The sequence below is a fragment of the Mustelus asterias genome, chromosome 5, assembly GCF_964213995.1.
Source record: "Mustelus asterias chromosome 5, sMusAst1.hap1.1, whole genome shotgun sequence".
NCBI classification, from domain to species: Eukaryota; Metazoa; Chordata; class Chondrichthyes; order Carcharhiniformes; family Triakidae; genus Mustelus; species Mustelus asterias.
The window spans coordinates 47,403,539-47,427,817 of record NC_135805.1 but is presented as its reverse complement, the minus strand read 5'-3'; the positions used below and the strand labels follow the sequence as shown (position 1 = coordinate 47,427,817).

The 24,279-nt window shown below is 42.9% G+C and overlaps 2 protein-coding genes across 5 annotated transcripts in view; one reads left to right on the top strand and one right to left on the bottom strand.

The window, feature by feature from the left end:
- The first annotated feature begins 1,775 nt into the window (after positions 1–1,775).
- lyrm2 (LYR motif containing 2) lies at positions 1,776–10,678 on the top strand. Its single transcript, XM_078212494.1, has 3 exons — positions 1,776–1,845; positions 6,370–6,510; positions 9,180–10,678. Exons 1-3 carry the CDS (start codon positions 1,801–1,803, stop codon positions 9,255–9,257), a joined length of 264 nt encoding a protein of 87 aa, XP_078068620.1. The 5' UTR covers positions 1,776–1,800; the 3' UTR covers positions 9,258–10,678.
- Positions 10,679–16,190: 5,512 nt separating this feature from the next.
- Positions 16,191–24,279, bottom strand: part of ankrd6b (ankyrin repeat domain 6b) — a 213,386-nt gene continuing 205,297 nt past the window's right edge. For all 4 annotated transcript variants that reach the window (XM_078212489.1, XM_078212492.1, XM_078212493.1 and 1 more), the window contains one exon: positions 16,191–19,416. In XM_078212489.1, coding sequence (XP_078068615.1) covers positions 18,848–19,416 — 569 coding nt within the window. In that variant the 3' untranslated portion in view covers positions 16,191–18,847. The remainder of the gene's footprint in view (positions 19,417–24,279) is intronic.

Genomic DNA, 24,279 nt, shown 5'->3' with positions numbered 1-24,279 from the left:
TGCAGTCACACTTTAAGGGGTTTTAGAGCATAGCTATTAACGCAAATATTGGAAATTCATGTCAAATCAATGATTCCTAATTGATTTCCATCTGCAACAGTGAACCAATTGGAGCATATTTAACAGTACAGGTACTCTCTCTAGACTGGTCTGAGTCTTTTCTCCAGATACATTATTACTACATGCTAAGCTGTTTTGCTCCAGTATAGTTGAGATATCGACCTAGATTTTGCAGTTGACAGTGAAACTGCCAGCTTTCATCGTCATCACTGAAACTTACAGCAACCTCTGGCATTCCTACCATAAGCAGGAGCAGCGCTCTGAAAGCTTATGGTATTTGCTACCAAATAAACCTGTTGGACTTTAACCTGGTGTTGTGAGACTTCTTACTCTGTTCACCCCAGTCCAACGCCGGCATCTCCACATCATTCCTACCTTTTACAGGGATCCCCTGTAGTTGGCGTCAGAATTAAATTAAGAATCAGGAGGGGCAAAATTCATGGCACAGAGATCACTAGATCTTGTGGCAGCTATTGTCGAGATCAGAAACACTACCACTTCGCAGTTGTTTGCAAACTGACAGAACGTTGTCCACTCTGATTTTATATTTTGCACTTTTTAGCAGAACTATCAAAGCTGTTGTGCCAACACAGGCAACACAGCTCTCTTTGTGCTAATAAGTTTAATAATGAATGATGGTGATGGTTGAATGGCACTGTCTTCCTCCCCACTCCCCCCCCCGGCCCCCAGTCTGGTTTTGAATGGTGCATAAATGCAGATGTTGTGTTTTGTGAGACAAATGGCAAACTCAGTCCAAATAACAGAAAATGCTGGAGAAACTCAGCAGGTCTGATGGCATCTGTTGAGAGAGAATAGATGTGGAGATGCCGGCGTTGGACTGGGGTAAACACAGTAAGAAGTTTAACAACACCAGGTTAAAGTCCAACAGGTTTATTTGGTAGCAAAAGCCACACAAGCTTTCGAGGCTCTAAGCCCCTTCTTCAGGTGAGTGGGAATTCTGTTCACAAACAGAACTTATAAAGACACAGACTCATGTAAATTGAGTCTGTGTCTTTATAAGTTCTGTTTGTGAACAGAATTCCCACTCACCTGAAGAAGGGGCTTAGAGCCTCGAAAGCTTGTGTGGCTTTTGCTACCAAATAAACCTGTTGGTGTTAAACTTCTTACTGAGAGAGAATAGAGCCAATGTTTCTAGTCAGCAGGGTCATCCTAACTCCAAATGTTAACTCTCTCCACAGGATGGCACAGTGGTTAGAGCTGCTGCCTCAACGCACCAGTGACATGGGTTTAATTCCCAGCTTGGGTCACTGTCTGTGTGCCGTCTGCGTGGGTTTCCTCTGGGTACTCCAGTTTCCTCCCACACTCCAAATAGGTGCGGTTAGGGTGATTGGCCATGCTAAATTGCTATTTGGTGTCAGGGGGATTAACCAGGGTAAATATGTGGAGTTACGCAGATTGGGTTTGGGTGGGATTGCGGTCGGTGCAGACCCGATGGGCCGAATGGGCTCCTGCCCTGTTGGGATTCTGAGATGCTGACGGACCTGCTGAGATTTTCCAGCATTTTCTGTTTCAAATTCCAGCAGCTGCAGTAATTTGCCTCTGGAGGCAGACTGAATGATGAAGGGCCTAAAACAGACTGTCCATCTTTCTCCACACATGCGTACATTTCGGTGATATTCGGCCACACCCATCAGTCCCTGCCTGTGACCACATCAGCATGCGACGGGCGGTGTCCCTGCCTGTGAGCACATCAGTGTGCGACGGGCTGTATGCAGGAAGATGGCGGCGGGCAGGTTACCTGCGGGAGTGTTGAGCTTTAAACAGGTCAGAGAGTCCGGGCCGCGCGGCAGTTCACCCAGCGTTCTAACCCATTACATCACAATGGGAGCGTGCGCTCAGCCCTCGAGAGGCTGCAGCCTCCTCCCTCACAAACACCCAGCTGCTTTGCTGTGTGAGCTCCCGGAATTTTGTCATCTTGCCCTATCCTTGTTGCACCTTCAAGGCTTTTATTCTCGGTATTCTTCTTTTGCTGAGCCTGACATTTCGCCCGTTTCATTGATTCCTTGCTGTCTCTTAACAAAATTTAACAGCCAGCAGAGCAATGCTGTAGATAACATTAAACAGGACACTAAGAATCGGGGGAGAGAACCGAGGGGGTTTATGTTTTGACTAAGTTATTCAGGACTCTGCCTTTTACACGCATTTTATTTTGCACTTTGTGCAGTGCACATCTCAGGAATTTGAGTTTTTTGAAGGGGTAACCAAGAAGGTAGATGAGAACAGAGCAGCTGATGTCGTCTACATGGACTTCAGCAAGGCCATTGACAAGGTACAGCATGATAGGTTGTTGCATTAGGCTAAATCTATTAGGATACCGGGTGAGGTAGCCAATTGGATACAAAGTTGACTTGATGACAGAAGACAGAAGTGGTTGTAGAGGGTTGTTTTTTAAACTGGAGACCTGTGACGACCAGTGGTGTGCCTCAGGGATCAGTGCTGGGTCCACTGTTATTTGTCATTTATATTAACGATTTGGATGAGAATTTAGGAGGCATGGTTAGTAAGTTTGCAGCTGACACCAAGATTGGTGGCATAGTGAACAGTGAAGAAGGGTTATCTAGGATTGCAACAAGATTTTGATCAATTGGGCCAGTGGGCTGATGAATGGCAGATGGAGTTTAATTTACATAAATGCGAGGTGATGCATTTTGGTAGATCAAACCAGGGCAGGACTTACTCAGTTAATGGTAGGTATTGGGGAGAGTTATAGAACAAAGAGATCTAGGGGTACAGGTTCATAGTGGAGTCACAGGTGGAGAGAGTGGTGAAGAAGGCATTCGGCATGCTTGGTTTCATTGGTCAGAACATTGAATACAGGAGTTGGGACGTCTTGTGGAAGTTGTACAAGATATTGGTAAGGCCACACTTGGAATACTGTGTAGTTCTGGTCCGCATAAGACGTAGGAGCAGAATTAGGCCATTTGGCCCATCAAGTCTGCTCCGCCATTCAATCATGGCTGATATTTTTCTCATCCCCATTCTCCTGCCTTTTCCTCATAACCCCTGATCCCCTTATTAATCAAGAACCTATCTATCTCGGTCTTGAAGACAATGACTTGGCCTCCACAGCCTTCTACAGCAAAGAGTTCCATAGATTCACCACTCTCTGGCTGAAGAAATTCCTCCTCATCTCTGTTTTAAAGAATCGTCCCTTTAGCCTGAGGTTGTGCCCTCTGGTTCTAGTTTTTCCTACTAGTGGAAATATCCTCTCCACGTCCACCCTATCCAGGCCTCGCGGTATCCTGTAAGTTTCAATAAGATCCTCCCCTCATCCTTCTAAACGCCAACGAGCACAGACCCAGAGTCCTCAACCGTTCCTCATACGACAAGCTCTCTATTCCAGGGATCATTCCTGTGAACCTCCTCTGGACCCTTTCCAAGGCCAACACATCCTTCCTTAGATATGGGGCCCAAAACTGCTCTCAGTACTCCAAATGGGGTCTGATCAGAGCCTTATACAGCCTCAGAAGTACATCCTTGCTCTTGTATTCTAGCCCTCTCAACATGAATACTAACTTGCATTTGCTTTCCTAACTGCCGACTGAACCTGCATGTTAATCTTAAGAGAATCTTGAAAAATGACTCCCAAGTCCCTTAGTGTTTCTGATTTCCTAAGCATTTTCCCATTCAGAAAATAGTCTATGCCTCCATTCCTCCTTCCAAAGTGCATAACCTAATACTTTTCCACATTGTATTCCATCTGCTACATCTTTGCTCACTCTCCTAACCCGTCCAAGTCCTTCTGCAGCCCGCCTGCTTCCTCAGTACTACCTGTCCCTCTACATATCTTTGTATCGTGTGGCATGGTGGCACAGTGGTTAGCGCTGCTGTCTCTCAGCGCCAGAGACCCGGGTTCAATTCCCAGCTTGGGTCACTGTGTGGAGTTTGCACATTCTCCCTGTGTTTCCTCCCACATTCTGAAAGACGTGCTGGTTAGGTGCATTGACCCAAACAGGCGCCGGACTGTGGCGACTAGGGGTATTTCACAGTAACTTCATTGCAGTGTTAATGTAAGCCTTACTTGTGACTAATAAATAAACTTTACTTTACTTTTACTTATCATCTGCAAACTTAGCAATAGTGCCTTCAGTTCCTTCCTCCAAATCGTCAGTGTATATTGTGAAAAGTTGTGGTCCCAGCACTGACCTCTGAGGCACGCCACTAGTCACCCTATTAGAGGAAGGATATTATCAAACTAGAAAGAGTGCAGAAAAACTTTACTAGGATGCTACGGGACTTGATGATTTGAGTTATAAGGATTGGGCTATAATAGACTGGAACTTTTTTCCCTAGAGCGTAGGGGTGATCTTATAGAGGTCTATAAAATAATGAGGGGCATAGATAGGGTAGATAGTCAACATCTTTTCCCAAAGGTAGGAGAGTCTAAAACTAGAGGACATAAGTTTAGGGTGAAAGGTGAGAGATACAAAAGGGTCCAGAGGGGCAATTTTTTCACACAATGGGTGATGAGTGTCTGGAATGAGCTGCCAGAGGTAGTAGTAGAGGCTGGTTTGTCTTTAAAAAAGCATTTAGATAGTTACATGGGTAAGATGGGTATAGAGGGATATGGGCCAAACATGGGCAATTGGGACTAGCTTAATAGTTTTAAAAAAAACTGGGTGACGAGGACAGGTTGGGCCGATAGGCCCGTTTCCATGCTGTTAACCTCTATGACTTTTAAGTAATAAATTAGTTCAGATGGAGTTGGTGGGTCTCCTGCACGGTTTACTAATTTGTGCTGCAGCAGGTAACATGGTGCAAATTTGGATAAGGAAAATATACTTCACGTTCTATGAAGATATTGTTCCCTAAACTCTTCACTACTGTGATTTTCCTCACCTTATGTGTGGATCTGTCGTTGGCTAATTGATGGCTTTGATAAATCAGCAATTCCATTCTCATTGTTTGCATGTAACTACCAGGTTGGTAAAAGGCAAACTGGATGGACTTTGGCCTTTATTTCATCGAGCAATTCCTATGTTTTAATTCCAAACTTCCAATCCCCGAGTCTACAAGAATAAAGGAATCCTCAGCAAATAAAAAAAATGCAGGATTTAAATTTATACCTCTGTGGCACTTTTCTTGAGTCTTATAGTTGCTAAAGTGAATGCTTGTAAGATAATAAGCAAGAAGGTTGGAATGGAGCCAAGGTCCTTTAATCTCTCATACCTCAATTTGAGTTTAGTGTAGATTGATGGAATGAAAGTCACCTCCTTCCCCAAAAGGAATGTGAGTAATCTCCTTATTGATGAAGTATAGGAATGGCAGAGATAATTAATCAGTACTTCACCTCAGTTTTCACAGAAGAATGTAGTGGTGGGAATAAAAGGGCATAAGAGGACTAAGTGGAGCAATTAGTTAGGATAGTTACAGACGAGAAAGTATTCATGAAGAAACCCTGAGCCCCAATGGCATCCTACCTAGAATGCAGTGAGTAGTCAAGGAAGAAATAGCAGAGATTTTTACCGCATGTGGCATGGTGAATGAGACTCAATGGACAGTTTTTTTTCAGAGAAACAGTATATGTAGATAGATTGGGGAAGCTGGGACTTCTCCCCACAAGAGAGAAGATTAAGACGAGGTTTGATAAAGGTGTTCAAAAATCATGAAGGTTCTGAGCAGAGTAGATAGAGAAAAACTTGTGATTTGGGAAAAGGATTGAAAATCAGAGGACATTACTTTAAGTTAATTGACAAAAGAAGCATTGGCAACACAAGAACAAACATTTTTACACACCGAGTGGCTAGGATTTGGACTGCACTGCCTGAGAATGTGGTGATAGCAGAATCAGTTGAAACATTCAAGACATAATTGGATCGTTCCTTAAAAAGGAAGAATTTGCAGGACAACCTGGAAAAGATGGGGGTGTGGAACTGGATGAGTTTCTCTTGCAGAGAGGCCTCACAGACATGAGAGGTGAATGGTTTCTCACTATAAACATTCTATGATTTAATGGGCTGATGGCCTTTTAAAATTCCAAGCTTGTCTCTGTTGTGCTGGTTGATTTATAATCATGGTTGCAGTGGCCTGTGATTTAAACGATCCAATGAAGGTGCTGTTTTGAGGTTGCATTCAAATCTTATTGGTGCGTTAGAGCAGAGCAAGTTTTGCTCTACACATTGTCCATGTTTGGTCCTTAATGTAGATGCCTAAAGTGGAAAAACGTGCCTCGGGGATCTTTGCAGAAAGATTAATTTTACACCATCTTTGAAATAAGTGTGTGTTATTTTGTTTTAGCTCAGCATTGCAAATGTTGGTGTCCGATTATGTGAGTTATCTGTGTTCCAGTTCATGCATCGACAGAAGGTTCTGAGTTTGTACAGGAAGATTTTAAGAGTCATTTATCAGATTCCAAATGAAGGAGATAAACAATATCTTAAGAATTGGGCAAGAGAAGAATTTAAACGGAATAAAAATGCTACAAATGAAGTAAGTCAGTGCTAAGTAAACAAACTGGCTGCTATTGTGTGTACGTAACTTGGAAAGAACGTGATCTGTTTCCTTGGTCTTCCTGGCTAGAATCTAAGAATACTATTACAGAAGTCAGAGTTAAGCAGAAAAATATTCATTGGATAATAATGTAATCAAACATTGGAGCACTGAAACTACAAAATGGTCAATATCCTCCAGAGTCTGTGAAATACCTTTTACTGACAAAATATTCTGTACATCTGTCAACTCTGAATCAGTTTCAGTATTTAAAATTTGCTGTATTTGGTTTTGTTATGAACGTATTTTAATTTGAAAATGCAAGCTTATTTACCAAATTAATATTTTATCATTTAACAATCTATCTTTATAATTTAAAACTTGGATTGTTTTCTCAACAAATATCCTCCGTGCACTTTGTGAAGGTATAGATTCTTTAGTCAGATTTCATTCACTGGAAATCACAGTGCACTTTTACTACAGAATACTGGGTAAATCCAGGGATTAGACTAAAAAGGTGTTAAGAATGTAACGTTTTGTTGCTTTAGAAATATAGCAAAGCACAACTGCATATGTGAGAGGAGGAGGAGGAGAGAAGACATTCAAATGGCAAATCATTTGTTTTAACAGTTCAAGTTTTATAATTATCATAGAAGAATCATAGAATCCCCACAATGCAGAAGGTGGCCATTTGGCCCATCGAGCTTGCACTGACAACAATCCCACTCAGATCCTATCCACATAACCCCACGTATTTACGTTGCTAATCCCAATTACACTAAGGGACGATTTAACATGGCCAATCCACCTAACCTGCACATCTTTGGAGGAAACCGGAGTACCCGAAGGAAACCCATGCAGACACGGGGTGAATGGGCAAACTCCACACAGACAGTCACCCAAGGCCGGAATTGAACCCGGGTCCCTGGAGCTGTGAGGCCGAAGTGCTAATCGTGTCGCCCCAATATCTTGACGGTCTCTGTGTAAATCGCACTTGTGAAACACTAGTAAATCAACTGAACAATAATAGAACACTAAAGAGACATACCAGTCCTTTTGTTCTCAGTCTTGAGGTGATCTTGCCACTCCCCAAGAAGAAGCTAGACAGTCCTCTAAAAAGATCAATCAACTTATAATGGACCATATGCTGTGCTTAACCAAGGCCAAGTACGCAGCTAGACACCTCAACCCTATTAAATTTCATCTGCCATTGTTCTGCATTCATATATATTTAGTCCAATACATTTTGTAGCTGTTGATCTGCCTCTACTTGTCTTTCTTGATTTAATTTGTGAATTGGACCAGTTTGTTTGCACAAGCCAAGTATTGCACATGCTGGAAATCTGAACTCAAAGCAGAAAATGCTGGAACACGGCAACATCTATGGACGAAGAATCCCGAGTTAACAACTGAATAAAGTTAGATATAGAGTCATACGGTGGTGATGCCGACATTGGACTGGGGTAGGCACAGTAAGAAATCTCACAACACCAGGTTAAAGTCCAACAGGTTTATTTGGAATCACAAGCTTTCGGAGCATTGCTCCTTCACTCACTGGAACCACAGCTCATGGTTCCAAATAAACCTGTTGGACTTTAACCTGGTGTTGTGAGACTTCTTACAGAGTCATACAGCATAGAAAAAGCCCTTCGGCCCATCGAGTCTGCGCCAACAATAATTACCACTAAAAGCAAGCTAATCTTATTTTCCTGCACTTGTCCCATATCCTTGAATGTTACGATATTTCAAGTGTTCATCCGAATATTTTTTTAAAGTTTGTAAGGTTTCCGGCCTCCACTACCTTTCCAGGCAGCGCATTCCAGATTCCCAAGTAAGCAAGTGAAAGTGGAGAGAACAAACTAAACCAGCAATAAAAATGAAACACGTGTGGGCTGAGATTATGGTCTAAAATTGTTGAACTCAATGTTGAGCTCAGTGTTTAGCTGAAAGACAAGGTGCTGTTCCTGAAGCTTGCATTGAGCCTGATTGGAACATTAGAAGGGACAGAAAGGATAAGGTGAGAACATGGTGGAGAATTGAAATGACAAGTGACGGATGCTCGGGAGTCAGATTAATCCCAACGCCTGATTCCCACCTCCAGTGGGGAAATCCAGCCCCTTAACTCTTTCTCTTTCCACAGATTACTGCAGAGTGGTTCCAGAGTTTCCTGTTTTTATTTCAGATTTCGAGGATCTATAGTATTTTGCTTTTCACATGATATAGTCTGACACTTCAGTGTAGAACAGAAGGGAATGCTGTATTGTTCAAGATGCTAACTTTCAACTAAAACAGTACGGCAAGTTCTGCCCATTCACGTGAACATTGAAGACTGTTGTGTTATTTGAAAAAGAGCAAGAGAGTTCTCCCAATGTCCAGTCCAATGTTTAGCCCCTGAGATCACAAAGATAGATTAACTAATCATTTATCTCTTTACTAATGGGGCCTTCCCATTCACAAATTGGCTGCCAATTAAACAGCGATTGCATTTGAAAAGTAAATTGACTGGTTGCAGAATGTTTTGGGAGGCATGAAAGGGCATGCATCAATGCAAGTTCCTTGTAGGTGTGTGTAATGGTACTTTAAAAGCTCTCTCTATATAATAACTAGGGTAAAGTTCCTATAAATCTAGCCAGATCACATACTAAATCTTTCTTCATTATTCCCTACAGGATGTAGTGCGAATGATGTTCACCCATGGAAACCTGCAACTTAAGGAGCTGGAAAAAATGCTTCAATTAACAAAATAAAATACATCAGCAGTGCCTTGATTTTGGCTAAGATTTTCCAGAACAATGATTCTGCTGAGGCCTGTTAGGACCATGTGTTTTTGGCCTTGAGGAAAGTTTACAGGAACCATAGGAGTAGGCCATTCAGCCCATGGAGCCTGCTTCACCATTCAGTTGGATTGTGGCTGATCATCTACCTCATTGCCACTTTACTGTGCTATTCCTATTGCCGTTGAAGTCATTATGCTCATCTCAGTCCTAAATTACCTACTCCTTATTCTAAGACTGCCGTCTTGTTCCAGCTCACAAGCCAGGGGAAACATCCTATCTACATCGACCCTGTCACGCCCTGTAAGAATTTAGTAAGTTTCTGTGAGATCACGTCTTATTCTTTGAAACTCTCAGGCCCAGTTTCCTCACTCTCTCTTCAAAAAACAATCCTGCTATCCCAGCCACATTTGGAATACTGTGTCCAATTCTGGCTGCCACACTACCAGAAGGTGGCTTTGGAGGGAGTACAGAAAAGGTTTACCAGGATGGTACTGGGTATGGAGGGTGTTAGCTATGAGGAGAGATTGAATAAACTGGGATTGTTCTCCCTGGAAAGACGGAGGCTGAGGGGGGTGACCTGATAGAAGTTTATAAAATTGAGGGACATCGATAAGGTGAAGAGTTGGAAGCTTTTTCCCAGGGCAGAAATGACAATTAAAAGGGAGCACAAGTTCAAGGTATTCCCAGGGTGGAAATGGCTGCTACGAGAGGACACAGGTTTAAGGTGCTGGGGGGTAGGTACAGGGGAAATGTTGGGGGAAGTTTTTCACACAGAGGGTGGTGGGCGAATGGAATCGGCTACCGTCAGTGGTGGTGGAGGCAAACTCAATAGGGTCTTTTAAGAGACTCCTGGATGAGTACATGGGACTTAATAGGATGGAGGGTTATAGGTAGGCCTAGAAGGTAGGGATATGTTCGGCACAACTTGTGGGGCCGAAAGGCCTGTTTTGTGCTGTAGTTTTTCTATGTAAGGGGTGAAAGGTTCAGTAGAGATGTGCGGAGTGAGTTTTTTTACACAGGGTGGTGGGGGCCTGGAATGTACTGCCAAATGAGGCAGTTGAGGCAGATACATTAGCGATATTTAAGACTTATCTGGATAGGCACATGAACAGGTTGGGTACAGAAGAATGCAGGCGGTTGGTCTAGGAAGGACAATGTGATCAGCGCAGGCTTGGTGGGCCAAAGGGTCTGTTCGTGTGGTACTGTTCTTTGGATTAGTCTGGTGAAGCTCTGATGCACTCCCGCCATGGCAAATACATCTTCCTTAGATAAATGGACCAAAACTGTACACGCTACTCCAGTTGGAGTTGCACTAAGGCACTATGCAATTGCAGCAAGGCATCTTTACCCCTGTACTCAACTCTTCTTGCAATAAAGACCAGTGTACCATTTGCCTTTCTAATTGCTTACTACACCAGCACACTATCTCAGGTCCCTTTAGACGTCAAAACTTCCCAACATCTCAGCATTTAAGAAACACTCTGCCTTTCAGATTTTTTCTACCAGAGTGATAATTCATCTTTATTCACATCATCTCATATCTGCCATGTTCTTATCCACTACTTAGCCTATCCAAATCCCCTTGAAGCCTCATTGCACCCTCCTCCCAACTCACATTCCCATCTAGTTTTGTAATGAGCAAATTTGGGAAGATTACATTTGATCCCCACATCCAAATTGTTTGAATAGATTGTGAACAGCTGTGACCCTAGCAGTGATCCTTGTGGTACCCCACTAGTAAGAGTTTTAACAACACCAGGTTAAAGTCCAACAGGTTTATTTGGTAGCAAATGCCATTAGCTTTCGGAGCGCAGCTCCTTTGTCAGGTGGAGTGGAAATCTGCTCTCAAACCAATTCAAAAGGTTTGAGAGCAGATTTCCACTCCATCTGACGAAGGAGCAACGCTCCGAAAGCTAATGGCATTTGCTACCAAATAAACCTGTTGGACTTCAACCTGGTGTTGTTAAAACTCTTACTGTGTTTACCCCAGTCCAACGCCAGCATCTCCACATCATGAGTACCCCACTAGTAACAGCCTGCCATCCTGAAAATGACCAATTTATTCTGACTCTGTTTTCTGTCTGTTAATCAATTCTTAATCCATATCTGTATATTATCCCTAATCCCATTTGCTCTAATTTTGTTTACTACTTCATGTGGGACCTTATCAAAATCCAAATACGTCACATCCACTGGTTCTCCTTTACTTACGCTACAAGTAACATCCTCACAAAAAACTTCCAACAGATTTATTGCTGAAAAAATACATTTTATCCAAGTTTTTCAAGTCACTATTAACTGGTGCAATGCCTCTGCCAATCAGAGTCCACTTGCCAGCCAATCAGCACTGTCATTTCATACAGTATAAAGATGATGTTTCCCTTGACAATGGTTTCTTGCAAATGTCCTAATGAGTGCAAGATGAAAAGCTTTAACAAAATGTCTTTTTTCAGCAATACTCAAGTTCTGTACTACCAAACAACTATTTAACAGGTTTGTGAAACATGACTTCCCTTTCATAAATCCATGTTGACTCTGCCTAATTTTTTTTTTTAAACCAGTTGTCTAGTTATCACATCCTTTATAATAGATTCTAACATTTTACAATTGCCATTAAGCTAACAAGTTTGTAGCTTTTTTTTCTCCCACCCTTCTTCGTGAGGTTACATTTACTACTTTCCAGTTTGCAGGAACCTTTCCAGAATCTAGAATTTTGAAAGAATGCCATCAATGCATTCACTATTTCAAAATCCACCCCCTTCAACACCTGAGATGTAGCTATCAGGTCCATGGGATGCATCAACTTTCAGTCCAATTAATTGAGTACTACCTCTTCATTAATACTAATTTCTTTCAGTTCCTTATTTTCACAAGTCCCTTGGTTCCCTAGTATCTCTGAGATATTTTCTGTATCTTACTCCATGAAGTAATTGTTTAGTTTCCCGCTACTTCCTTCTCACAGCGTCAGGGACCCAGGTTTGATTCCGGCCTTGGGTGACTGTGGAGTTTGCAAGTTTTCCCCGTTTCTGTGCGGGTTTCCTCTGGGTGTTCTGGTTTCCTCCCAGAGTCCAAAGATGTGTAGGTTTGGTGGATTGGCTCCAATTGGGGGAAGGTGGGGGGGGAGGGGAGCCTGGATAAGATATTCCTTCGGAGAATCGGTGGCGTCTTAGTGGGCTGGATGGCCTCTTTCCGCACTGTATGGTTCAACAAAGTGAAACAGAATACATGCTAAAAGGGTAAATATGTGGGGTTAGGGCCTGGGTGGGATTGTTGTCGGTGCAGACTCGATGGGCCGAATGGCCTACTTCTGCACTGTAGGGATTCTATGAATACTGCATAGTTTAAGGAACAATTGAATCACAGGAAGATACAAACATGAAGTCTTTGTCTGTTTTTGGCTATTGCTGGAGCAGTCAAAAACTAATCCTGCATTCAGAGTGCCCTTATTTTTGTGATGTGAATGTGTTGAAATATGACAAAGCAACAGTTAACTGTGGAAAACCACAGGCTTATTAGGCAAGTCAGATTAATGTAAATTCAGATATGATGCAGCAATCATCAATGTGCTTTTGAAAATGCCTTCCAATTTATCTGAAATGAGATGCACTTGATATTCTCAATTTTCAGCTTGTCAGAGTTGGAGAGAATACATTTCGATTTTATAGCCGTTTTACATTACAATATCATAACAGAACCAGTTTTGATTGCCTTAACTGTAAGGTTAAGTTCCATCAAGGAATGAGAGTTTTTTAAAAAGTAATAATTCCTGCTATTTCTTAGCATCTGCCCTCACAGGAGCAACATCAAACAACACTTGACACTAAGCCACATACAGAAACTTTTGAGCTTGTGACTGAGGAGGAGAGAAAGAAGTAGAGGGGCTGAGAGAGGGTTCAAGTGGTATCGAGATAAAAACTGGGGGTGCACAGGAGGATAGAATTGCCAGTGTTGGGATGTTTTACCCTGCTCAAGGTGCCAGAGAACTGAAGGCTGTTTTTATATAAATGTAAGTTGTTCTTGTATTCCATCCGTGTGTCAGTTTAACATTAAAATCATAATTTTGCACAAATGTTGATTTATTTGCTACCCTCTATGGGGTCCAACTTCACAGCGGAAGTTCAAGAAAGTCTTTAGCTGCATATCCAGACCAATTCATCTATTCTTTACAATCTGGAACTCATAGGGATTCGTAAAATAAACACAATTACATTTTTAAAAAGGTCATGGGGTACACAAGATCACAACTGAGGTGGCATCAGGGAACACGTTTTACATAAACAGGTTTAAATAGTAATGAATGTAGAACAATTGCATGCAAACACAGCCAGATAATCAGTTAATTTATGAAAATACTGTTTTTAACAAAAAATTGCGGTGTTTTTCTCACTGTCAGGTCAGGGTATATAGAAATTACAAACAAGTTTCAGCAATATAAGTAACTAAACCTACCAGCAAGTAATACCTACTACTATTGAGACAAACTGCACCATAGTAGCACAATAGACCTTTCTGATGTTTTTAAAATATAAACATAATCAGATGGTTATCACAGTATTGCATCTGCTGGTTGCATCCTGAACCTGCTTACTTTATAGTGAAGGGAGTTAAATTACTCCCATGTTGAGTGGGAGTTTTACACTGTTGTAAGTTCAAGTGCCTATTGTATTACTAGTAATACAGGTTGAATAGAGACAAATTCAAGTAGCAGTTGTTTTTGGAGTAAAATCAATGGGGCAATGGCAATGAGCCTTTTTTTAAAAATGTGTGCATGGACGTGGGCATTGCTGGCTTATTGCCCATCCTTAATTATGCTAGAGAAAGTGGTGGTGCGCTGCCTTCTTGAACTGCTGCAATCCAAGTGGTGTACGTACACCCACAATGCTGAGGAAGGGTGTCGTAGTTTGCAGGAAGACTTAGACAGGTTGCAAAGTTGGGCCGAGAGGTGGCGGATGGAGTTTAATGCGGAGAAGTGTGAGGTAATTCACTTTGGTAGGAATAACAGATGTGTTGAGTATAGGGCTAACGGGAGGACTTTGAATAGTGTGGAGGAGCAGAGGGATCTAGGTGTATGTGTGCATAGATCCCTGAAAGTTGGGAATCAAGTAGATAAGGTTGTTAAGAAGGCATATGGTGTCTTGGCGTTTATTGGTAGGGGGATTGAATTTAGGAGTCGTAGCGTTATGTTGCAACTGTACACAACTCTGGTGCGGCCGCACTTGGAGTACTGTGTGCAGTTCTGGTCCCCACATTACAGGAAGGATGTGGAGGCTTTGGAGAGGGTGCAGAGGAGGTTTACCAGGATGTTGCCTGGTATGGAGGGGAGATCCTATGAGGAGAGGCTGAGGGATTTGGGATTGTTTTCGCTGGAAAGGCGGCGGCTAAGAGGGGATCTTATTGAAACATATAAGATGATTAGAGGTTTAGATAGGGTGGATAGTGATAGCCTTTTTCCTCTGATGGAGAAATCCAGCACGAGGGGGCATGGCTTTAAATTGAGGGGGGGTAGTTATAGAACCGATGTCAGGGGTAGGTTCTTTACCCAGAGGGTGGTGAGGGATTGGAATGCCCTGCCAGCATCAGTTGTAAATGCGCCTAGTTTGGGGGCGTTTAAGAGATCCGTAGATAGGTTCATGGACGAAAAGAAATTGGTTTAGGTTGGAGGGTCACAGTTTTTTTTTAACTGGTCGGTGCAACATCGTGGGCCGAAGGGCCTGTTCTGCGCTGTAATGTTCTATGTTCTATGTTCTATGTTAGGGAGGAAGTTCCAGAATTTTGATTTGGCGACAGTGAGGGAACGGTGATATAGTTTCAAGTGAGGATGGTGTGTGACTTGGAGGGGAATGGACATCTGTTCCCATGCATCTGCTGCCCCTATCCTAATTTGGAGAGGTTGTGGGTGCTTTGGTGATTTACAGCAGTGCATCTTGTAGTTGGTACACGATCCTGCCATAATATATCAATGGCGGAGGATGGGTGTCAACCAAGTGAGCTGCTTTGTCCTGGATGGTGTCAAACTTCTGGAGTGTTGTTGGAGCTGCACTCATCCAGGTAAGTGGAGAGTGTTTTGTCACACTAATGACTTGTACATGGTGAGTTACTCTCCACAGAACTCCCAGTATTTATATCAGTGGTCCAGTTCTGTTTCTGGTCAATAGTAATGCCCAGAATGTTGATGGTGGGGGATTCAGCGATGGTAATGCCATTGTGTCAATGCGTCATTTGTCAGCATCATCTGTATGAAACCGGACAACTCTGACCCCAGCTTACCAGTGAAGCCTTAGGAATTGGATCTAGCTCCGACATCAAGCTGTCCCACGGGTCTAGAACCACAGCAAGGGGACCCTGAGTCAGCAATCACTGAGTATTTCTTATGGAACTTGGAGTAGCATTTCAGCTCCTTCTTGCCTCCACAGAAATTAAGCTGTGAAGAAATGTTCATGGGATGAATTCAAGTGGTCCCTAGTTAGACTTTTAAAGACCTGGAACACAAGAGGAGTAAGCTCCACATAATTGATCATCAATTTTGATCTGGATCTTTCAACCGGTGTTAGAATCTCTATTAGTATAAGCAATGCTCGTTTCAAATGGGCACCCATCACAGCAGGAAATCGTGGGATTCCAGTTTGACAGCTGATGTGCTTTACGGGAGGAGAACACACATGAAAAATCAACACTTAAACTCAAAAAAAAATCAGCACAGCGAGATTGAGTTTCACCCCATGAGCTCCATTCCATGAATAAATAATTCAATAATAACTCAATAATTTTTAAATATTATGGATGCATTACGCAATGATTTAAGTGTCTGAGTTGGCATTTCAATTGTGATGTTGCAAATTACGTAGAAATCCATCCACTATTATAAAGAGAAGGCAGTTTTACAATGAAGACTTTTCTTACGGTCCAGTGAACATGTAATTTATTAGGACCTACGTCCCATGACATGGTAAGACACATCCTGTACACTATATCATAAGCAATGTTATTTCTAGAAATTAATATATTTTCAAAAATGTACAAAATGAACCAGAGTTTTTCAAAACCAATACTGTGGTGTACATTTACAGCATTTCAATTTTCTAACCAACATTTTGGGAGGTCAGCAGTGAACTTCTAACATAGGGCTTAGATATTTAGAAAAGCTTAAAAAGATGAGATACTATAAAGTCAAGTTCTTTTTATCTGAATGTACCAGTAGCTCATTATGTTGTCAATCTAAATTAAAACTAGTACCTTGGGGATGTAGTTTGCATAGCTCCAATATCAGTGACAATATCCACATTCTTCGTTAGTCAGCCACTCATCTTATGTGTTCTAGTATTTGTAAACAGGATGTGTAAGCTAAAAGAAAGCAAAGTGCTCAACATTTTCTAGTTACTGAACAGGTTGTTGTCATCACTTTGATGGTTTCCGTTTGCATAGTTGTTCCAGTCTCACTTGCTACATTAGCCACCATTTGATTCTGCCGTCAGTATGTGATCCTTAAAGGTGGTTAGCAGAATCATCAATCCTTTAAAAACTGGATATTTGTACCAGTTGTGACAAAAGTTAAACTTTGAAAATAGGCTGCACTTGATAATAATCAGGGCTGTAAATTTAGAAAGGTTCATATTGACATCTTTCAAAATTGGCAAGAACATTTAGTACTTGATCTGCACATTTTTTCTTGTTGGTTATCAAGTAATTCTAACTTTTGCTACATTGCATTTGTACAGTAACAAATGTGACGGACAAATGTGAGGTGATGCGATTTGGAAGGTCTGCAGAAGGAAAGTATAAATGGTAGAGCCCTTAGAAATATTAGCATACAGAGGGATCTTGGCGTGCAGATCCATAGTTCCCTCAAGGTGGCAACTCAGGTGGACAAGGTGGTCAAGAAGGCATATGGCATGCTGGCCTTCATCGGTCGGGTGCTGAGTATAGGAACTTAAAATCATGTTGTAGCTGTATAAGACTTTGGTTAGGCTGCTTTTGGAGTATTGTGTACAATTCTGGTTGCCACACTACTGGAAGGATGTTGATGCGTTGGAAACAGTGCAGAAGAGATTTACCAGGATGTTGCCCGGTTTGGAGGATATGGACAATGAAGGTTGAACAAACTTGGATTGTTTTCATTGGAGGATGAGGGGGGACCTGATAGAGGTTTACAAGATTATGACAGGCTTGGAAAGAGTGGATAGTCAGAGTCTTTTTCCCAGGGTCGAAGGGGCAATTACTCAGGGGCATAGGTTGGAAGTGAGGGGGGGGGGGGGGGAGAGTTTAAAAGATATAAGGGGCAAGTTTTTTTTTATGCAGAGGGTGATGAATGCCTGGAACGTGCTGCTGGAGGAGATTGTGCAAGCAAATTCTATAACAATGTTCAAGAGGCATCTGGATAGATACATGAACTGGCAGGGAAGAGAGATATATGGACCACGTAGAGGCAAGAAAATATTAGAGAGGCATCTGTGTCGACACAGACCTGGTGGGCTGAAGGGCTTTTCCTGTGCTGTAAGGCTCTTTGTTCTTTCCTTTTTGGCTGCCAGAATAGCTCTCTGGTCCCCTCAGGCATTTCACATATTCAGCCTGGTCTCTGCTCCCTCCCTAATGTTATAGCTCCACTTATGTTGAAACCTACCAAGTGTCCTGCTTCCTGATACTGTGGCTGACAGATTCTGGCTTGTAAATTCTCCCAGTGATGTATAATTTCCCAATCCGGAGACCACAAACAATGCTATAGGAAACGTAGTACATTTTAAAAGGTTCTCATAAAAATGCTTACTGCTGATACTGTACAAAAAAAACTGTCTGCTTACGCTAATTTCAGTTAAGCTCATGTCTCTTAATAGCAATAGTGGCAATGCCACAGCCTTCCTCTGGTACCATCGCTCCAGCTTGGCATCTTTCCTTTCTTTAGGAAACTTAAAGATTGTGGGAATTCCATTTCCAAGAGTAAACCACAGTAAGGTAACATGAGAACTTAAAGCTGAAATTCTTTGAGACTAACGGAGCCAAAAAAAATGGATGTAACAGCCCGAATCCACTCAAGGCATCTTTCAAAAAGTTATTTTAACTTTCTTATGGCCTTCATGTCTTCACATCAGCATTGAGCAGCTACCTCGTAATCTTGGATCCTTAGTTGTACATGGACATCTGCATGACTGAGACCAGATCTGATGTAACGGCTAGGAAACTGCACAGATATAATGCTATAACTTCTCAAACATCAACCCCCTCTCTCCACCTCCCAGTGTACTGAATTGAATTGAAATTCCTCTTCTTGGGTGGGAGATTCCCATCTTGGATACCAAAGTGCTCAGAATATACACATTTGCAACCTTTTGCAAGAGTAACAGTGTACAATACAGATCCATGAGGTCCATCAGCAAGTTTGGTTTTTACATTGTGTAACCTATTTTTTAAATAGATTATGGGGAGGTCCTAGGGTAGCAGAGAATGATGTCCAAAACTCAGGTTGAATCTGTAGCTCCAAGAGACTGACAAACTCAATTATACAGTTTTTTTAAGCTAGTCTCCTTTTAGGTGAAGGCTCACACATATGTTAAGTGAATTGGCATCTGCTAGCTATCCTTCTGCATTTTAGTCCGAAGTTTCTGTAGTTCTTCTTCTAAATTTTCAATCTGCTCCAGCAATGCAACTTTATCCTGATGGGCCTTCTGATCAGCTTGACATCTTGCCTCCTCAATCTTCCTCTCGTACCACTTCTCCATGTGTGTGGAAACTGCCTCAAAAAAGTATTGTGTGATTTCGAGCACAGGTGAGCTCTCTTTGATTTGTGCGCTGGGTTGGTCCGTGCGCGGTGTAGCAGAAAGCACTGTGCTGCTTGGTTGTTGCCTGTGCCTTACGCCAAGAGATTTTTTAGTTTGGGTGCTTTTGTTTTGATTGTATCCTCGAAGTGGATGAACACTCACTGCTTGGTCTGTATTTACCACTGAAGTTTCACTAGAAGTCTGAAATCTTACATGCCCAAATTTGGACAAAGGATGCTCCAAAGGTGACAACTCGTGGGCTGTTTTAGCAGGGGGAGCAGAGTAAACAGCCCTTTCCTTTGGTCTTACAGCTGGAAGCGAAGTTGCCTGGGCAGTGGTTGTGGAGGAATTGGGACCAGAGAGTCCGGGCTGTACTGTTTCTGTGGAAACAAAAATATTATGAGTGACAATCATGATCTCATTCTTAAGTGGTTGCAGTTCCTGGCACCTATCAAAATCCTGACAGTCCTTGTATGGTCAGCAAATGTTCTATGCTACATGTGGGACCCATTCAGAGGGAAATGAACTGAAGTGTGGTTCAGGATCTCCTAATGTGAGAGCAAAAGTAAGAGACCCGAACCTTCAACTATGTCACAACTGTAGAGTGCTGCTCCACCTCTTGCACTGGTTGGGCTGAACTAACACAGGCATAGGCACAGCATCTAATTATGTAAATAGTTTGGTAGTATAGAATTTGAAAATTGCTGAAAAAAAAACATTTTTTACAAAGCTTTTCATCTTGCACTCATCAGGACTATTGCAAGAATACCAATGCCAGGGAAACAACTTCATACTGTATGAGAAAAGAATGCTGGTTGGTTGGCAAGTGGACTTTGATTGGTAGAGGCATCGCCATGGAAAATGAAAATAATGTTGACTGACAGTTAACTGCCAAGTGTTATTTAAAAAATTAAACCAGGCATCAAGGCATTGCCCTGAGGATGCATCAGCGAATAGCCATCGCTTACTTTGTTCCAATGAAACAAGCACGATATGTGCACATGTTCTTTCTGTCTGCAAAGAACAGCGCGCTAATGTAGCTTCCAGAACAAGCAAATACACCACACTGCAAGCTTTACTGACAGCCTTAAATTCATTATGAGCTCATTTTTTAGCACACTAAGGATTATTCTTAAGGTCAGGTCCAAATTTGACTTGCCGCTCAACAGAACCGGGAAGTTTTACTCAAAGGTAAGCTAAAAGAATACTTGCTGGACTGGATAAGAATGATGAGCTGTCATATGATATATATGATGTGGAGATGTCGGCGTTGGACTGGGGTAAGCACAGTAAAAAGTCTCACAACACCAGGTTAAAGTCCAACAGGTTTATTTGGTAGCAAATACCATAAGCTTTCGGAGCGCTGCCCCTTCGTCAGATGGAGTGGAAATCTGTTCTCCAACAGTGCACAGAGACACAGAAATCAAGTTACAGAATACTAATTAGAATGCAAATCTCTACAGCCAGCCAGGTCTTAAAGGTACAGACAATGTGGGTGGAGGGAACATTAAACACAGGTTAAAGAGATGTGTATTGTCTCCAGACAGAACAGCTAGTAAGATTCTGCAAGATCAGGGGGAAAGCTGTGGGGGTTACTGATAATGTGACATAAATTCAACATCCTGGTTTAGGCCGTCCTCATGTGTGCGGAACTTGGCTATCAGTTTCTGCTCAGCAACTCTGCGCTGTCGTGTGTCGTGAAGGCCGCCTTGGAGAACGCTTACCTGAAGATCCAAGGCTGAATGCCCGTGACTTTAAGACCTGGCTGGCTGTAGAGATTTGCATTCTAATTAGTATTCTGTAACTTGATTTCTGTGTCTCTGTGCACTGTTGGAGAACAGATTTCCACTCCATCTGACGAAGGAGCAGCGCTCCGAAAACTTATGGTATTTGCTACCAAATAAACCTGTTGGACTTTAACCTGGTGTTGTGAGACTTCTTAATATGATATATATGACAGGATTCGTCCTCACAGCTCGCTGCATCCACATATGCATGGGCTGCCCAAGACTCATAAAAATGATGTTCCTTTACTCCTTATCTAGGACAGGTTCTGCATAGCATTAATTGGCCAAATGGTTGGGGGAATTGTTACAACCAGTTCTGAACAAGTTTTCCAGATACGCGGTGGAGGATTTCTTCACGTTTGCGAACACCATACAGGATTTGCATATCTTTAGCAATGCTGTGTCCATGTGCACAATTGACATTGCTCGCCTATTCACCAATGTTTCACTTAAGGAATGATGTAGAGATGCCGGCGTTGGACTGGGGTGAACACAGTAAGAAGTCTCACAACACCAGGTTAAAGTCCAACAGGTTTATTTGGTAGCAAATACCATAAGCTTTCGGAGCGCTGCTCCTTCGTCAGATGGAGTAGAAATGTGCTCTCAAACAGTGCACAGAGACACAGAAATCAAGTTACAGAATACTGATTAGAATGTGAATCCTACAGCCAGCCAGGTCTTAAAGGTACAGACAATGTGGGTGGAGGGAACATGAAACACAGGTTAAAGAGATGTGTATTGTCTCCAGACAGAACAGCTAGTGAGATTCTGCAAGCCCAGGAGGCAAGCTGTGGGGGTTACTGATAATGTGACATAAATCCAAGATCCCGGTTTAGGCCGTCCTCATGTGTGCGGAACTTGGCTATCAGTTTCTGCTCAGCGACTCTGCGCTGTCGTGTGTCGTGAAGGCCGCCTTGGAGAACGCTTACCTGAAGATCCAAGGCTGAATGCCCGTGACTGCTGAAGTGCTCCCCCACAGGAAGAGAACAGTCTTGCCTGGTGATTGTCGAGCGGTGTCCATTCATCCATTGTCATAGCGTCTGCATGGTTTCCCCAATGTACCATGCCTCGGGACATCCTTTCCTGCAGCGTATCAGGTAGACAATGTTGGCCGAGTTGCAAGAGTAGGTACCGTGTACCTAGTAGATGGTGTTCTCACGTGAGATGATGGCATCCGTGTCGGTGATCCAGCACGTCTTGCAAAGGTTGCTGTGGCAGGGTTGTGTGGTGTCGTGGTCACTGTTCTTCTCCTGAAGGCTGGGTAGTTTGCTGTATCCCACTGTATTCTTTGCTGTATCCCACGGATAACCTTATGATGCTCCACTTCTCCAGCTTCCACCCTAAACACGTTAAAGAAGCCATCCCCTACGGACAAGCCCTCCGAATACACAGGATCTGCTCGGATGAGGAGGATCGCAACAGACACCTCCAGACGCTGAAAGATGCCCTCATAAGAACAGGATATGGCGCTCGACTCATCGATCAACAGTTCCGACGCGCCACAACGAAAAACCGCACCGACCTCCTCAGAAGACAAACACGGGACACAGTGGACAGAGTACCCTTCGTCGTCCAGTACTTCCCCGGAGCGGAGAAGCTACGGCATCGTCTCCAGAGCCTTCAACATGTCATTGATGAAGACGAACATCTCACCAAGGCCATCCCCACACCCCCACTTCTTGCCTTCAAACAACCACGCAACCTCAAACAGACCATTGTCCGCAGCAAACTACCCAGCCTTCAGGAGAAGAACAGTGACCACGACACCACACAACCCTGCCACAGCAACCTCTGCAAGACGTGCCGGATCATCGACACGGATGCCATCATCTCACGTGAGAACACCATCTACCAGGTACATGGTACATACTCTTGCAACTTGGCCAACATTGTCTACCTGATACGCTGGAGGAAAGGATGTCCCGAGGCATGGTACATTGGGGAGACCATGCAGACGCTACGACAACGGATGAATGAACACTGCTCAACAATCACCAGGCAAGACTGTTCTCTTCCTGTGGGGGAGCACTTCAGCAGTCACGGGCATTCAGCCTTGGATCTTCAGGTAAGCGTTCTCCAAGGCGGCCTTCACGACACATGACAGCGCAGAGTCGCTGAGCAGAAACTGATAGCCAAGTTCCGCACACATGAGGACGGCCTAAACCGGGATCTTGGATTTATGTCACATTATCAGTAACCCCCACAGCTTGCCTCCTGGGCTTGCAGAATCTCACTAGCTGTTCTGTCTGGAGACAATACACATCTCTTTAACCTGTGTTTAATGTTCCCTCCACCCGCATTGTCTGCACCTTTAAGACCTGGCTAGCTGTAGGATTCGCATTCTAATCAGTATTCTGCAACTTGATTTAGTGTCTGTTTGCCCTGTTTGAGAGCACATTTCCACTCCATCTGACGAAGGAGCAGGGCTCCGAAAGCTTATGGTATTTGCTACCAAATAAACCTGTTGGACTTTAACCTGGTGTTGTGAGACTTCTTACTGTGTTCACTTAAGGAAGCCATAGATCTTTGTGCTGCAGCACTGTATCCTGGTGATCTATAACAAAATCACAAAATTGTTACAGTGCAGGAGGCCTGTCATGTCTGCAGTGGCTCTCCACATGAGCAATGTGACTTAGTGCCATTCCTCTGCCTTTTCCCCATACCCCTGTACATTGTTTTTATTCAAATAATCATCTAATGCCTCCCTGAATGCCTCGACTGAACCTGCCTCCACCAACCACACTTGCAGGCAGTGCATCCACACCCAAACCACTCGCTGTGTGAAAAAGTTCTCTCTCACATCACATTTGCTTCTTCAGCAAATCACTTTAAATCTGTGCTTTCTCGTTCTCGATTCTTTTATCAGCAGGAGGAGATTCTCCCTATCTACTCTGTCCAGCCCCCTCATGATTGAGCGCCTTTATCAAATTTCCTCTTAGCTTTCTTCTCTCCAACAAAAATAGTCCCAACTTCTCCAATCTATCTTCATAACTGAAGGTCCTCGGCCCTGGAACAATTCTTTAAACCATTTCTACACTCTCTCCAATGTGTTCACATCCTTCCATGTGGCACCCAGAATTATACGTACTATTCTAGCTGAGGTCGAAGTAGTGTCTTGTGTAAGTTCAGCATATCCACCTTGCTCTTGTATTGTTTGTCCTAATTAATAAAGCATAAAGGCACCCTAATCTCAGAATCCTGGTGTTTTGGCTTTATCCCTCCAGCTGGATGTATGATCTATTGAAATTGCACAGAGTGCCATTAAACCAGGCAAGAAAAGATGCCTGGGAAGCTGGCGAGTTTCGCACAGCTTTTCTCACCCGATCCAGCATTCTGTGCAATTTCCGCCCATTGTTTCCCCTGACATTGTTATTCAGGATTGTCCTGATGAGTGAAAGATGAAAAGCTTCAACAATCTGTCTTTTTTCAACAATACTCAAATTATGTAAATGACCT